Here is a 17,119-nt window from a genome sequence, read left to right as displayed (position 1 = left end):
TTTGAGCTTAAAGATTACATATTAGTTGAAATATTTACTTATAACTTTAAAACCCTCAATAATTTATTATATGGATTTTTTTTTTTATCAATTATATATATATAATAACAGTAACCTCGAAACAGTATACAACGGTACGCCAAAATAGGCCAGTACTAAAACATTCCATTCCAATGGATAAACCGAATTAAGGTCCAAAAAGGTATTCATAACATTGGTACCATCTCCATAGCAACCAAAGCGTAAATTATTAGTCTCCCTTAGTTGTTAAAAAAATTCAAAAGTGGAGCATGACATACATGGTTTTAAAAACCGGACCAAATCGGCCAGTTCAATTGAGAATTGAACCTTAATCCGGTCTAATTATTATTAAAAATTGGAAACAAGAGAAAAACCGCAAAACTAAAAACCGCCAGTTCAACTGGAAAAACTAGAAACCAGTACGGTTAAATCAATTTTAAGCAGTTCTTCGTAAAGACTTCTACTATTATGTTTTTTGAAAAAAATATTTAAAAGAGAGAGATCTTGTTTCAGATTTAAGGAGAAGAGAGACTTTTTATTTTGAAAATGCTCTTAAGTCTGAAGTGGTGAAGCCTAAAACGGCCACAATGACCCCAAAAAGGCAAAAACATTAGATTTACCTTCTTTGTGTTGAGCAAGAAGCCCAAAGATGAAGCAGATTTACAATTTTACAATGATATGATCTGTGCTTCAGTTGAGGCCTTTTTTTGCTACTCTTATCCGCTTCAGTTTGCTTTTGTTGAGGCATTTTTTTTGCTGCTTTTGCCCGCACATGCACATATTGACGAGAGAGGGAAGAGAATATTGAAGGGAGAGATGAAGATTTAGCAAAAAGTGAGATAGGAAAAGTGGGAAACTATTTTTTTTTAATACAAAAAAGTGGAAAACTATTAGCTACACAACTATTGTTGAAAAGTGAAAACCAACGTGTTGATGTAAAGATTTCAAAATTTGTGGTAGGTGGGATATTATATCAACGTGTAACGGTGGAATATGTGGTGGGAAGAAAATATCAAGTGAGCAATGATATTGCTCTCCATTAGTGCACTTACTTTTTATTATTTGAAAAATTAAAAAATAACTAAAATATTTTGTGGTGAGCTTGTGGATTGTGGCTGCCTGTATATAAATTTTTTGTTTTTGTTTTGGTTGAATTTTGTGAAGTGACATACAAAAGGTGGTAAGTTAATATTTAATGTTTTACTATTATTTAATATTTTTAGTTAAAATAACCAGTTATAAAATTATTTATTTCTTTATTTTTATAATTTTATAATTATTTATTATTTATTTACGATATTATTGGTTCAACCATCGGTCCAACCCCGGTCTAACCATAAAACCGATAATCACTCTCTATTTTGGTTATTTGACCTTACTGATTTTTAAAACCATTATGACATATATATCACAAGAAAAAGAATATTGCAGTAAAATTTTACAACATTATTGCGTTTGAAAAAGTATAACCTTCAAGTCTGTCCTTAGGTCTATCAAAATTAAAAAAAAAAAAAAAAAAGTCTATCCTTAGGTGCATGAGGGTCCTCCTCCAAGGCCATTGGTCTTTCTAAATTAACCCTACGCTGTCCCATACTTTCTTCTTGGCCAAGAACGAAGGTTTTGGTTGGATCAGTGACTTTGGTTCCATTAATTCCAGAAGCAACAGCTGTATTCGATGGCGCATGCGGTTCTTCTCCCATGACTATTGTCTTTCCAAAGTTGACCCTTAATTGCCATGAATTTTCCTCATGCCTACTCACAAGAGGTTGTCACATTGAGTTTGGTCTCGTATCTCTCTTTTTGGGCTAGAGGGTCCTCCCTCATGGCTATTGATCTCTCAAAGTTGATCCCAGAAATCACGAGATAGAGAGAACAAACTATTGGGGAGATAAACACCTTGGGGAGTTTCTTTTGAGTAATTAATATAACATATAGAGACACACTTTAACCCAAAAGGCCTAAGCCCCAATGGGTATGTGCTCAATTATGTTATATTAACCACTCATTCTTCTCATCTTTGTTTAATGTGGGACTCCACTCACACGTGTAATCCAATAATCTCCTCCTCACGTGTAAGTCTCTGCCTCTCTGTGGGCTTCAAGACCTCTCTGTGGGTCATGAACAAGTCCTACTCACTCCCCCTTGCCTAATGGGCTTTTCACTTTATCGACGCGTCATCCATGGGTTTCTCGTACGCCATCCATGGGAACCACGTGTCAACCCCGTACGCCTATCTATGGGAACTCCGCACGTCCATGTCCATGGGAACCTCGCATCACACCATTATTTAGCACCATTCATTAGTAATATTCCAGGATCTTTCTGTGTGGGCCGTTTAGGCTTTCACTGTCCCCGCTGGGTAGGGATCATGAACACCTCACCACCTTCGCCGCACACCACCATGGGCTTTGATACCACTTATTGGGGAGATAAACACCTTGGAGAGCTTCCTTTGAGTAATTAATATAACATATAGAGACACACTTTAACCCAAAAAGTCTAAGCTCCAATGGGTATGTGCTCAATTATATTATATTAACCACTCATTCTTCTCATCTTTATTTAATGTGGAACTCTACTCACACGTGTAATCCAACACAAACCTGCTACTGCTAGAGTCGCTGTCTGCAACTTGATCTTGACTCAAGTAAGAATGAGAGTGAGAGGAAGTTAGGGATTTCAGTTTCCCCAAATTTGATCTCAACATGCGAATATTTTGATTTGGATTTTTTTTTAAAATATGATGTGGCAGTATAGTTGGTAGTTGATGTGGTATGGAAAATAATTTTTTACTACTCCGTTTGAAACATTAGCATTTTTCATTTAATAAATAACGGCAGAGACCAAATTGACACAATATTAAAAGGATTAAGGATCAAATTGACACAATTGAAAGGTTAAGGATCAAATTGTCATTTGGTGTAAAGATAGGGACTAACTTTGTAATTTATCCAATTTTTTTATCATGTGGACCTTACAATAAATCATCATTAACAAGCACTTTACGATGTCCGTTAATATTTGCCTTAAATTATTAATCTATTATAGATCATGGGGTCTTGTAATTCAATTAACACCTCTTGATGTTTTCAGTGAAGACTCTCATGGTTTAAATCCCCCATCCCAATTATGGAATTTATTATTTTAAAATCTATATCTATATCTATATAATAATACTAAAAGCTGAGACGTAGCATTTAATGTTGCTACCCTCTCATTGAGCCATATCATCAGCCATGTCATTACCCACATTTTTTCTGAATTTCTCTTATAATTTAAAATGCATTTCCTAAATTTTAAAATACTAATAAAAGAAAAATGATTCACAATCTTATCTCCACCGTAAAGCCCAATTTTTATAGCTTTAATTATAGACATGTATCTCACATTAATGATGACCAATGTGAAGCCCAAACCTATATGTTTTCCAACATGAAGCCCAAACCCAGTCGAATGACCTCTAATTTTTAACGACAAAAGACCCTTTTTGTCTCCCCACCTTTTGCTTTACCCCTATTTCACGGTTTCAAGCTTGCTAATGGCAGCCTCTCTCTCTTCCAAAGACAATTTCAAATCTTTAGAGTTCAGACTTCAGATTCATAATGCCAGGGCTCTCACACCTCTTCCTTCATCCAGATGTTCAAGTCCTTTCAGTTGCTGCCGTTTCAGAAAAACCAAAGGCAAGGTATTTAACGCAAGGTGAATTTTTTATAGTTTCCATGTACCTTTTAGTTTTGTTTTTAATTTTTCCATTCTACTTATCTTTCAACCTTGTAGTGCCATGACTACACAATTGAAGAGCTCATCACCAAGAGCTTCAACAACGTCATCTAGCAATCAGATTGGCTAGATGAACATGGGGAAAGGTACATCATGACAACAATACCTAATCTTTTTTCATCTCTCTCATTGGTATTGGAACATCCACGTTTCATTTTTTAATCCTTTTGGGTTTTCAATTCTGGCATATTTTTATTTTATTTAGTTTCTCAATTTTTGGAATTCTATTTTTTTTTTCTTTGGTTTCTTAATGCCGCACAAGTGTTTGAAGAAATGCTTAAACTGAACTTTGGATTGGATGTGTGGAACCCAATTGCTTATGCACATGCAATGCTATTTACATATTTCTTTTAAATTTTGTTGTCAATTGTGATATCAATATTAGTTCTTTGGAAATTTGGTTTTCTTTTTAATGTTGTGGTTTTATTCAAGTATATGTATGTGAGATTGACCTATGTCAGCTCTACATATATATTCATATTGGTATATTCAATTTGTGTTTGCCAATTGGGTTTGTGTGTGGCCTTGGGTCCTTGCTATCTAATTGTTACTTTCTCTCCCTCAAAAGGTTGAAAACTTTGTTATGTTGAGTTATTTGGGTTTCGTTTGAATGATTTTCACTGTTTTTTACAGGTAAACTTTGGCTTTGGAAATTTTTTTTTTTTAATTTTCTGTTAATAAAGCATATTTACACTCAAAAGTTGTTGGGTTAGTAAATTAAGGGTTCCAGTGTTGATTAGCTTCTTATTTCAGGTTTTTAGGGTGCATATACTTTATAGGAATTTGTAAATGTTTTGGTGTTTTGGCTGCTTTTTGTTCAGGTGAATTTTATGTAAGATGTGGTTGAGATTTGTAATAGAATTTGGATGTGAAGTTGGCCACAAAGCACTTGCATGCCTTAAAATCAAATCCACCATTTGGTATGGTTGTGCATATTCTACCTCCAATTCTTAGAGTACAGGTAATGTCCTCTTTAGACTTATCAATCTTTGAAGCCTATTTAGTTACATGATAAATCATTTCATCTTGGGTCTTTCACATCTTAATTCCCTAAAACCATTATTTTCCATAAATTCAACCATTAGTGCAAATTGTTCAATGTTGATTGGCTTTTGAAAGGTTAGGCCTAACAAGTTTTCATAGGGAATTCAATTGCCAACTTTGGTAAGTTGGGTCCATCAAATTAACAAATCATACATACATATATATATATATATATATTTTCATTAGTCCTTCATTTGCTACTTAATATAACATTGCAATTGAGATTTTAGATGATGGTTTGTTCTAAACCTCATGGATGCTATTTCAATGCAAAGGACCTGGTCACTTTCTGAACATGTCAGCCAAGCAAATTATAAGTTTGAGTTTCTCGGTTGTAGTTAATCATTTTTTTTTTTGGGGTGAGGGGGGGGGGGTTATTTTCAATTGCAAAAATTCATGCAATTTGGATTTTTTATATGAAAATTTCAATCTAGGACCATTAGCTATTTAGGTTTTGCAATGTTAGCCCATAACTATAGCTCCTAAAACATGGCAATGGTAGCCAACTATTTCTCCTCATCTCAAAATGAATATGGCATTGACCTTTTTCAAAAAGCCACCAATTATGCAGGTTTGGGCATTATTGTTAAAGATAGTTATGGTTCTCTTATTATAGTCCATACTGAATTAATTCCTTGCCAAAGATTGTGGATGGCTGCCACAGCTATGTTGAGAGCATCACACGCGTTAATTTAATATTTTCATTTGAATATAGCAAATTGATCTACAAAGCAAGCAATGTTATGGTCAAGGGTGAAAGTTTTTAATTTGAGTATTTTCTCTTGGCTTTTAGATCCTTTGGTCATCTTTTGATATGATTAGGCAAGGTCACTGTGCAAAATCCATTGTACCATTTAGAGTACTTAATATTTTGCATTTCTTACTCTATGCAAATTGAGTGCATTTGATTTTATTTGTAGGAACTGAGGGCAACAATGCCAAATCACAAGAAAAGGTGGTGGCATTGATGAATAACTACCAAATTTGAAAGCCATTGAAGGTACTCCCTTTCTCTATCTCTCTTGCCTTTATTTTATTTTTTTCTTTGAATTGTATATGGAGGTTGCATTGGACTTGGCTAATACACCACTCAAAAATTATGACAAACTGTCTGAAAAATGGGGGGTAAAGTCCTCTTCCTTCTTTTTATGGACCATACAATAAGGGTAAGTTTGAATCTTTAAGATTTGTCCTTAATGTTCCATTTTTTAGGTTTTAAGTAGTTATTGAAGAGAGACACAACTTAATTATTTACTATTTAATGGTCCTTTCTTCTTTCTTTTTTTTTATTTGGTTCTATTGTGTGGATTGCAAATTGTCAAAGTTGAACTTTAATTTGAAGGAAAATTACTGGCTAGGGTGCCTCAACGTCATTTTGGGGCATGGGATGCTTTTTTCACTATAGTGAGGAAGGTCAATTTACTTTCTATAATATTGTGCCTTTTGTTTTCCGTATCTCAATGCATTATTTCTAATACCTTTGAAAAATTAGGATCTCTATGGATTGATCTCAGAACCCCCAGCTTTATTAGATAAATTTATTAATTTATGAGAGATTTATGTGTAGATTATAGTGTAGAAGTCAGATTAAATCTCTTGAAAGGTTTATGCTTTGAGGGAACGGAACGGTTGACTCTTGAGATTAAATCTCTCCTCCTCTCCACTTTTTGTTTGCTTGATGTTCTGCTTTCTCTTCTTTTTCTTGCTTTAATCTTTTTGTTATGCTTGATCATTGTAATTTTTGAATTTTGATGTAAATCTTTCCATGCACAGTCCTGATGTACTTGGGACTTTTGTTTTATGAAATATCGTGATTTAAAAATATAAAAAAAATATATATATATAAAAAAAAAAAAAAAAAAAACTCATGTAGAAGTGAGATGGATATAGGGAGAACAGAGAGATTGCAAAGAAATGGTTTCAACTATTTAGTACCCCCTATTTCTTAGTCATAGCTATGACTGCAATGGACACATTCAGTTGATACAAATTAACTTTACAAATTAGTTGGCTAGAAATATGAGGTATCATAATTGCAAATCGTTTATAAAATCCTTGACATGAATAAAGGAATTGTCTTAGAGTGATTTGTAAGTAGATTTTGATACGGTAGAAAAATAAATTTAAATTTCCATTTTATATGTTGGGTATGATTTGATGCACATCAATCAATCATTACATTCATGCTTTGTTCACAATTTCTTTATATAATGTTATCAAATTAATCCAAAATGTGGAAGGAGTTGAACTATGTGGTACCCTTAATAATTTTGTTGACTTATCAGCATGTTAGTAGTACAATTTAGTTCTTTCTCTTCTTCTTTAAACAATTTTTATAAGTAATGGAAGAATTATTCACTAACGGGACAGGTTTTTTGGATGACTTGGAGATGGGAAATAACACAAAATTAAATGTAGAGAATACTCAACTAAGCTAGAAGTTTTTTAAGTAGTTTATTAGTTTCTCATTTGCTTTACTATTTATCTCGGCTATTAATGTATGTTTAGACTGCAATAATGAAAATTGGTTTATAAGAGATGAAGGCATTTACCAAGTTATTGTTTTCATTTGTCAAGGATACCACCTTCTTTGAGATCCATGGTGTGGTTGATCTGAAGAGAACATGCTATAAAGAAGTAGATAATTGTAACATTTATTCATGCATAATCTGCCAATAGTTTCTTTGCTGTATTTCATGAAGAATCATGCTAAGATTAAGTACTTTTAATGATCTTTTTGTGGAAAGATAATTTGTAATTAAAAATATATGTGCAACATAGTAATATGACATAAATGTTTTGGTTTACAAACTCATCAAGTTTAAATGTCGAGGTGCTTCAATTCTGGGGGTAGTTGCTTGAGATGAAATGCAGTCTTATGTTAAAGCTTGGACAAAGAAATTTAATTTGAATGATCCTTTAATGGTAGAAGCAATGGTCATTATAGGATCACTGTAATCAAAGGGTTGGAGCATATGATTTATTGTGTAGGGACTGTGGCATTATTATGAATCTAATGAATGAATATTTTTAATAGAGTTTAAACAGATACTATGATAGGTACAATCTCTCTCTCTCCAACACGAGTTGTAATGAAACTGAAAATGATAGAAGTTATTAGCATGCATATTCTTTTGAAAGCTTTGAGAATATAATGTATTTAAACAGATATTTCAAAATATCTTTCTTGTGCATCACACAGGTTAACGACTAGTATATAATAATAAGTGAAGCAAAAGGAATGTAAAATTGAATTCTTAATTAGAACTCTAATTTTGTGCCATGTGTCTAAATTCTTGTGAGACCCACAGCAATTTCAATATGAAATTTGAGTCTAATTTTCCTCTATCTGTCTAAAATTAAGTGGGATCAAATTACGCTGTGCTTTTTTTTTTTTTTTTTTTTTTGGGTGAATAAAAAATTCTGCTCTTATTTTCAAGTTCACCTCCCCTTCTACAATGTAATCAAAACCCAAAATCCTTCCTTCCTCTCCTTCAATATACATCTCCCTTCTTCTTCAATTAATGCTATGGAATTTCAAACGAATATCTCGGTATCAATGATGCATGCCTTTGGGTATTTCTGTATCTTATATAGGAACAACTCCTCTCTTCTTCAATTAATGCTATGGAATTTCAAGAGAATATCTCGGTATCAATGATTCTGTATCTTATATAGGAAGAAGTTCTCCATCAATTTAAAGGGGAAAAAAAATCATATTCCGAAATAGAGAAAAAGATAAATGAAAAAGGAAGAAAATATACCCGAGATTCTCGAGACTAAGAAGCTGATCCGTCAGCATGAGAAGGCTCAACCCATGGTGGAAAGTGAGGCGAAGCCGCGGGTGTGGTGATGAGGCGGCGGCCGGCAACAGCTAGGGTTTGGATTGTGGAGGGTATGGAGTGAACTCAGTGAAGGGTTGAGAATTGAGACTAGAGAGACTTGAGATTGGGAGTAGAGAGAACAGAGACTTCTGAGATTGAGAGTGAGATTTTAATTTAATACTGAGAAGTGAGAATAGATCTGAGATGGGATTGAAGTCATTGAAGACTGAGGCTTGCGTGTGGATTATGTGGAATCTGTCTTCTGGTGATTTGATCTTTGCTTTTGCAAAGAAGACTCTAGAGGCATGTAGGTGTAGTTCTCAATTTACCCAGACTCTAGATGCGTGTAGGTGTAGTCTTATCAAACTCAGTTTCACATGCTCACCTCAAGAACAGAGAGATATTCCGGGCGTTCACAATGGGGTGTGCTTACATATGCTACCAAGAGCTACATCAAATATTTTGTATTAAGATATTGATGACATTATTTACTGTCATATCCTTTTTTTTTTTTNATGTGTCTTTTCTATTGAGTATTGAACCACTGTAAAACTAATACAAAACCCAACATTTAATGTCATCATTCATAAGGATTGACAAACCAAGTAATATGCCTTAGGCAGAAATGTGCCTCACCTGCAGAATCCCACAACCAAATTTTGGAAACTCCAATTGACAAGGTCCGGACAATGAATAGTGGCTACTAGACTCTAGAACTAGCTGGGGCCACTATCATCGGCATATTTTGCTGTACAGTTTATTTTCGGGCAGGCTTTCTTAGATTAAATCTAGCTAGATTTAGCAAGATCCAAACCACTGCCTTACCACAAGACTTACAATTTGTCATGTTTTGCAACATTAACTTGACACAATCGATCTTGCCACAAGATTAGTTTAACTTCCGCAACCAAATTCATAGATGAAACAGAAAAGTGAGGAGGTGATACTTGGCAAGACAGAGCAGTGAATGAGATACAAATCCATGTTCATTCTTGCCTCGGTAAAGAACGTTCCTTGTAGTACCGTCCTCACTAGAGAAGTGTTAAGCATCAAAGCAACACCATCAGATATTATTTTGCATAAATGACGAGCATCTAAAAGATTAGATGAAATTTTGAACACATGCAGAATCTTTCAAGTTTGAAGTTGAAGGAATGTGTCCTAAGTTGAATAATTACTTATATGGGTGATTGTAAGTTCATGTTCATTGCCCACTGAGACGAACTCTGCACCTGTGTATTGATTTTGAAGAGAAGATTGGGGAGGTTGGATGTTTAAGTCACCAGCTTTGCTACAAATCTGGTGTTCTGATGAATGTATGTATGATAAATGTCTGTATATCCCGACTCTCTATTAATATGACTACTATTCTATATCAAATAATAGTTTATATAAAATTTTTATCACACAAAAAATGGTTCCTAAATAAAAAAATTGCTGTTAGTAGTGCAAATATTTTGTCTTTTCTATTCAAGCATTTGATCACAACTAACCTATTTCAAAACCCAGCAGTTAATGGCTTAAAGCCATTTCCATCCTCCATATGGATTTAAAAATCAAGTAAATAGATTTTTTTTAGATGAAAGTAGACTTATATTATAGAAATTAAATAAATTATTTTATGATGTGATAAAAGTATTGTAATATATTATGGGTAGTGATAAAGGGCCTCGTAAGGTGCCAATTAAGAAATAGTTTTATGTCAAATTTTTGACAAGTTTTTTTTTTTTTAATCAACCTTATTTAGTTGTCAGAATTTGGTCGCGTTGAATGAATTGCAAAACCTACAAATTTGTACCTACTCTTATAAGAGTCAGCTCAACTTGATAATGCCGGGTTAATCCTAGACAATTGCCCTAAAATAGAAAAAAGAAAAAAAAGAAAAAAAGACACTATGATATTTATGTGTGTGTATATATATATATATACTAGTATGTAACCCGTGCTACTGCACGGGAATGAATATATTATTAATTATGAGTTTATTATAATAGCAATGATCGAAATGAAATACATGGCTTAACCAAAATATGACTAAAAGTCAGAGATCATGAAGCACTAAATACGAAAGTGTAGTGACTAATTGAAAGGGTTTATGAGAAAAATATGAAAGAAAGAAATAAAAGCACACTTTTTAGTTCAGCAAAAAAAAAAAGCACACTTTTTAGGCTTTGGGATTTTCCAAAAAGGGGCAAAAGTGCACACTTGATGTGCGCTTCATTGAATGCTCCTTGGGCCTTGGCTTTGGAGTTTTGCAGTTCATGCTTTAGGAGTGCTAGGCGCAATTATAATAGCATTATTGACTTATAGTATAGTAGTATATATGTAATATCTGTTATAATTTTTTTTTTTTTATGAGAATCAATATCTGTTATAACTTATATAAGGGGTGGCTATATTTTCGAATTTAAAATATCCCTTTTTAGGATATGACAGTAAATTTGTCAAAAAAAAAAAAAAAAAGGATATGACAGTAAATGATTCTCCCCCCCCCCCCCCCCCCTTTTTTTTTTTATATTCAAATTTCATATAAAGAATTACTTGACACAAAAAAAAATTGTCATTTTATTGAAAATCTTGGGACATATGGATAATTACTATTCATGTTAGAGTACCTAATCCCTGGATATTACTTGACTTGCCAAGCTGATAGTATTGACAATTAAACATGCATAAAGACTTAAACAACTAGAATGGTAATTATATAAGAGGAATTACATTGAACTAATAAATGAGGATGAACCTGGAGGAACTGAGACCTCAATTGATCCTTCCATCATTTGTACCACTTTCTTCATTGTTGGCCTTAGTGATGGATCCTCCTGAATGCACCATATTGCAATCATCACATATTTCTCGACTCTTTTCATGTCATTTGTTGCCTCCTCATCATTCTCCACTAACAAATCAAGTTTCTTGTATTTATAGCAATCATACGCCCAGTCAGCTAGTATCATCTGATCATCACCCTTTGCCTCTTCAAAACTCTTCCTGCAGCAAATGAGCTCTAGCAACAAAATGCCAAAGCTATAAACATCCACCTTGATTGTAACAGGCATGTTTTTGAACCATTCAGGTGCAACATACCCTTTAGTTCCCCTGATTCTAGTAGTAGTACGAGTCTGATCTGTTTTCAAAAGCTTAGCTAATCCAAAGTCAGAAATTCTAGCTGAAAAAGAGTCATCTAGGAGGATGTTCTGCAGCTTGATATCACAATGTATGATTTGGGTGCTGCATTCTTCATGCAAGTAAAAGAGCCCTCTTGCCGTTTCTAATGCAATTTGAATTCTTTGGTACCAATATGGCCGTGAATCCCCAAATAGAAAGCTTGCTAGAGAACCATTACTCATGAATTCATATACAAGAAGCCGATGCTCCCCCTCATTGCAGAATCCAAGTAGTTGGACCAAATTTCTGTGGTTTGTTCTTCCAATAGCACTCACTTCAGCTTTGAACTCCATATCGCCTTCTCTCTCCATATTATTCAACCTTTTAACCGCAACTAGTTTTCTATCCTCATATTCTAGAACCCCTTTATAAACTTTTGCAAAGGCACCCCTCCCTAGCTCTTCCCTGAACCCGTTTGTGGCTTCTGTTAGTTCCTCAAAAGTGTAACTTCGCAAATTCATGCCTGGCATGACCAGGTATGGATTACGGGCCTTTAGTTTCCAATATTTGAAACGAAAAGCAAGCAGAAAGGCAGCCAACAGGAAGAGTAAGTTCAGAAACATCGAGCTGCTAAGGAGCACCGACAGAATAAGTCTCATAGTTGAAAGATTTTTCTTTTTCAAATCTGCACCTGGAAGTTTAGAAGTAGAATTATCTCTCCTTATTTTGATTAGAACTTTGGTTCCAGCATTGATGGGGTCCTTAAACCCATTTGAGAGAGGAATTTTCTTCTTCCAACACTGCCCACCTCCAAAAACAGCCATTGCACAAAAACAGTCACCCAAGCAAGCTTCCCTACACCAATCCTCAGTTACGCCTCCTCCATAATGTCCATAATCGGTAAGGGGCCAATTTACACTTTCCATTTCACTTAAATCAAACTGATCTGTTTCTGAAGATGCTTCATCACAACTTTGTGGAAGAAAGTTCTGCCTGCAACCTTTCATAACATCATTTGGATCAATGAGGGTGTATCCTGTTGGGCATCTGCAATTTGGTCTTCCATTCTCTCCTAGCTCGCAGTAGCTGTTGAACCCACAAGCTCCACTGCCTATGTTTTCCTCAATTTTGCATATATTTGGAGGCAACAAAATGGACCATGTCCAGGCCTTTGAAGTGTTAGTGCTGCTTTTTGGGTAGACATAATGTATAAGAACTCCATCATATTCCATGACTGCTCTTTGATAGTAGTCCTGTTTAGAAAAAGATTTCGACGATACGGTCATAAGTATGCTTCCGTTTGTAGTTGTGAGGTATATAGAGCCAGACTCATTGAAGACCACCTGAAAGCCACTGTCTATAGTTCCACTTAACCAATAAGCAGTGTTAGACCAATCTATAGGGTATGCTAAAGTTTGAAGCAGAAGATTTCCATCCGCTTGTAGTGCAAACTGAAACCTTCCATTAGAGTAGTTATTTTCTGAGTAATGAGCTACAAGCTTTTCTCCCAGGCCCATTTTCTGTGTAGGTAGCATTGTGTTTGTCGGATGATCAAAACTCTGCCACAAATGGCTACCGTCCTGGCTTGCCAGCACAAAGTTTCCGGTGTCAAGCATGGCTGCATAGACAACTCTTAAATCGCCTGACCCAGAATTCCATATCTTTGTGCCTGTTGGGTCACTGAGTACCAATTGGCCACCTTTGGTAAGTACAACTTTGGATCCTGTTGGCACTAGATTATCTCCATTAGCGGACCAGACAATGGTTTTTTCAGGTATTTTGTTGAACCATATGGCTAGTAGATAGCCTCCATTTCCAATTTTTTGGAAACCAAACGCAAAGTCACCAAAAGGCGATGCCCAGTAAGAGCCTTTTTCTTGTGCAGTAAGGGATGAGTCTAGAGATTGGTTGCTGGAAGTTTGAGCTGTGGTGGAGTATGGTAGCAACAGAACAAGAAGCAACAAGGAGAGAAGATAGGATAGTTGTAAAGCCATAGTATTAGGAGTTTATAATTGATACACTTTGTAGTATAAACGATGAACTGTATTATGACAAATCTACTGGTAGAGGAAGATTTTCATTGGGAACATATTGTTATAAGTATTGGGAGGGAAGTGGAACACGTTGCAGCATAAATGATAAACTTGTATAATGACAAATCTACTTGAGTGCTTTATTTATGTTTTCTTTGCCCTCTTTTAAAAATTTCCACGTTTTTGTATTTGACGCATTCTCTCATATTGGCTTCACTACGGTCCACTTAATGATTTTTTTTTTTTTGTAAATAAATTAAAAAGTCCAAACTAATCACGCGTTTTGCCCTTGAAAATGCTTATCCAAATGGCCTCCAACAACCAACATGTTGGCCAAGACGGTTCCTAAAAGGTGAAAGCCACTCGCCATTTCTCAAACCCACCCGCGTGAAAGCCACTCACCATGTCAAGGAGAGAAGATATTTGTAAAGCCATAGTATTAGGAGTTTATAATTGATACACTTAGTAGTATAAATGATAAACTGTATTATGGCAAATTTACTCGTAGAAGAAGATTTGCATTTGGAATATTTTGTTATAAGTGTGGGCAGTGGAACACTTTATAGCATAAATGATAAACTATGAGGTGAATGATGAATTTTTATAATGACAAATCTACATAAGTCCTTTATGATGTTTTCTTTGCAGTCTGTGAAGAGAGACTTTTTCTCTATTCTTCTGCTGGAAACAAAGACATCCAATTTTTTTCATTGACTTTGTTTTGATTCGATGCTCTTAACCTGTGGTTTACATTTACTGCATTAATCTGCTCTCTATTAAAATTCCCACTTTTTTGAATTTGACCCGTTCTCTCGTATTTATTAGAAATTTATAATTGACTTCACTACTGTTTATCAACGTCGGCATGTTTGTGCTTGGCACAAAAGTATCCATAGGTCAATTCCCTTGTCACCAAGAATTCTCTCCATTTGAAGTGGGCTCGTTTCATGATTCAAATTTAATATTACAAATCTAAAAACGTATTGGACTAGTCCCTTCAGAGACATCCGATAAAAACGTATTGGTCTATCACCTCATTTAAAATTTTAAATAATGTAATATGGTAATAGTCTATTTTCCGTTAAATCCAAAAAAGAAAAAGAGAAAATGTATATATATATATATTATACCTGGTGTACTAGGTTAGACGTTGTAATCAAATGCTTGAATAGAAAAGACAAAATTTGCACTACTAACAGAAATTTTTTATCTGGGAACCATTTTATTGTGTGATAAAAATTTTCTATAAACAATTATTTGACACAGAATAGTAGTCATATTATTGAAAGTTGGGATATACAGACATTTATCATACATACATTCATCAGAACACAAGATCTGTAGCAAAGCTGGTGAATTAAACATCCAACCTTGCCAAACTTCTCTTCAAAATCAAAACACAGGTTCAGAGTTAGTCTCGGCGCGCGGGCAATGATCATGAACTTACAATCACCCATATAAGTAATTTTCAACTTAGGACACATTCCTTCAACTTCAAACTTGAAAGATTCTGCATGTGTCCAAAATTTCATCTAATTTTTTATATGCTATTATTTATACAAAACGATTTTACTAATGTGTGCCCTAAAAGCACACAATAGCATACAATTTTTGAAAAATATTTTATTGAGAATTGAAAAAGTTTTCCAAGCACAATATAGTATACTATTTTTGAAAAAAATTTATCGAGAATTGAAAAAGTTTTCCTATAAAATTTTTCTAAAAATGAATTTGTTAATATATGCCGATTTGACCCATTCTCTCATATTGACTAGTATTGAGTATTAAATTCATTCCGGTCCATCTACGTTGGCATACTTTACGGAGGCAAAAATGAACACGGATTTGACCCATTCTCTCATATTGACTAGTATTGAGTATTAAATTCATTCCGGTCCATCTACGTTGGCATGTTTGTGTTTGGCACAAAAGTTTCCATACCCTCAATTCCCTTGTCACCAAAGATTCTCTGGGTTCATTTCATGATTCAAATTTAATGATAAAAATCTAAAAATGTACCAGACCATCACATCATTAAAAAATTTAAATGACATAATAGAATATTAACAATTAAATCTTAATCATGAAAATAAACGTAATTGAGAGAACTTGAAATATAGAAGATCTTATTCCATTGTAAAATTTTCAAAATGTTCATGATAACCTCACAAGAAAAAAATGTTTCTAATAAATTACTGCTCATAATAGTTATAGACCCTTTTCTTGTTTATGGTGAGAGACCTTTCGTACTTCAAAGTAATGTTGTGAATATTGTTTCAAACTCTATTTTAGTTTGTCCATTGAAATGGAATATTTCGGTATCGATTTATTCTGGCACACCATTTGGGGGTGTTTCTAGATTATCGCATATCTATGTATATATATATATATATATTGATACTGCACAGAATCAGCAGGCTAAATGTTCCAGGCTTCAATGAAACAATGATTCACTTGGAAAACCTGAAAGGAAGAACACAGTTATCAAAAGGCGACCGGGGTGGACCGGCCAAGTGCCCTCCGATGATTAAATTAGTCTCTCTCTTTCTGAAAAATAGAGTTCCAACTTTTGAGGAGTCAATTTCAGAAAAACTTACTTTGGTTTGATGTAGGCGAGTCCTTATATAGAGGGTCTTGGAGTGGTTATTCGCTTGGTAACTTTCCTAAAATTTGTGGGAATTAGTAAGCTCAGACATAACCTCCACAACAGTTATAGGAGTTATAACCTCTAATCTTATCCACTACAACCGTTGCTGGAAGTTAGATGTTTGTGAGGAAGTTATGACGATAAAGAAGGGCTTTGTTCTCATTTCAAAGCACTGTGTGGTCTGCATCTTCAACATATGTGGATAGAATCCCTTATTGAGAAATTCCTAAGTGTTACGCGATCGTCCATGGGTATTTTCCTTGTGGACGACCTCTGGTCCTAGGCTCCTGGACGACCACTATGGACGAGCTAGAGATAATTTTTCTGCTTCATCATCATCATCATCATCATCATCATATATATATAACTATTATAGAAAACAGCAAGTTTAATATATTTTTTATTTAAAAAATCTCAAATAAAATGAGCATGTACTACTTATTTAAAAAAAAAATTACTTATGATTTTTTTTGTAAATAAAATTAAAAATTCCAAACTGAGATTCAATCACGCGTTTTGTCCTTGAAAACACTTATCCAAATGGGCTCTAACATGTTGGGTAATTCTACCTAAAGAAACTCCAAGAAGGTTCCTAATAACTCCTTTACCATTTCTGAAACCCACCCATGTGAAAGCCAGTCACCAAGTCAAATTTATTCCCC

The 17,119-nt window shown here is 34.4% G+C and overlaps 1 protein-coding gene and 2 long non-coding RNA genes across 4 annotated transcripts; 1 reads left to right on the top strand and 2 right to left on the bottom strand.

Annotated features, from left to right (window-relative positions):
• The first annotated feature begins 3,465 nt into the window (after window positions 1–3,465).
• On the top strand, window positions 3,466–7,992 carry LOC136062477 (uncharacterized). Of its 2 annotated transcripts, none has more exons than XR_010624206.1 (5): window positions 3,466–3,706; window positions 3,799–3,887; window positions 4,623–4,762; window positions 5,766–5,845; window positions 7,423–7,992. It is a non-coding gene; the product is annotated as an uncharacterized LOC136062477 (long non-coding RNA). The 2 variants fall into 2 exon arrangements; XR_010624205.1 differs by having other exon boundaries at window positions 3,466–3,720.
• A 95-nt stretch (window positions 7,993–8,087) lies between these two features.
• LOC136062479 (uncharacterized) lies at window positions 8,088–9,156 on the bottom strand. The gene is made up of 2 exons (XR_010624208.1): window positions 8,610–9,156; window positions 8,088–8,508 (listed from the first exon to the last, which is right to left on the bottom strand). It is a non-coding gene; the product is annotated as an uncharacterized LOC136062479 (long non-coding RNA).
• Window positions 9,157–11,210: 2,054 nt separating this feature from the next.
• On the bottom strand, window positions 11,211–13,940 carry LOC112019111 (G-type lectin S-receptor-like serine/threonine-protein kinase LECRK3). Its single transcript, XM_024051638.2, has one exon. It carries the CDS (start codon window positions 13,769–13,771, stop codon window positions 11,384–11,386), a length of 2,388 nt encoding a protein of 795 aa, XP_023907406.1. The 5' UTR covers window positions 13,772–13,940; the 3' UTR covers window positions 11,211–11,383.
• Between the last annotated feature and the right edge of the window lie 3,179 nt (window positions 13,941–17,119).

Source organism: Quercus suber, unplaced genomic scaffold, assembly GCF_002906115.3.
Source record: "Quercus suber isolate HL8 unplaced genomic scaffold, Cork oak 2.0 scaffold_19, whole genome shotgun sequence".
NCBI lineage: Eukaryota > Viridiplantae > Streptophyta > Magnoliopsida > Fagales > Fagaceae > Quercus > Quercus suber.
Note: the sequence above shows the minus strand (reverse complement) of the source record. Positions and strands in the feature narration are given on the sequence as shown.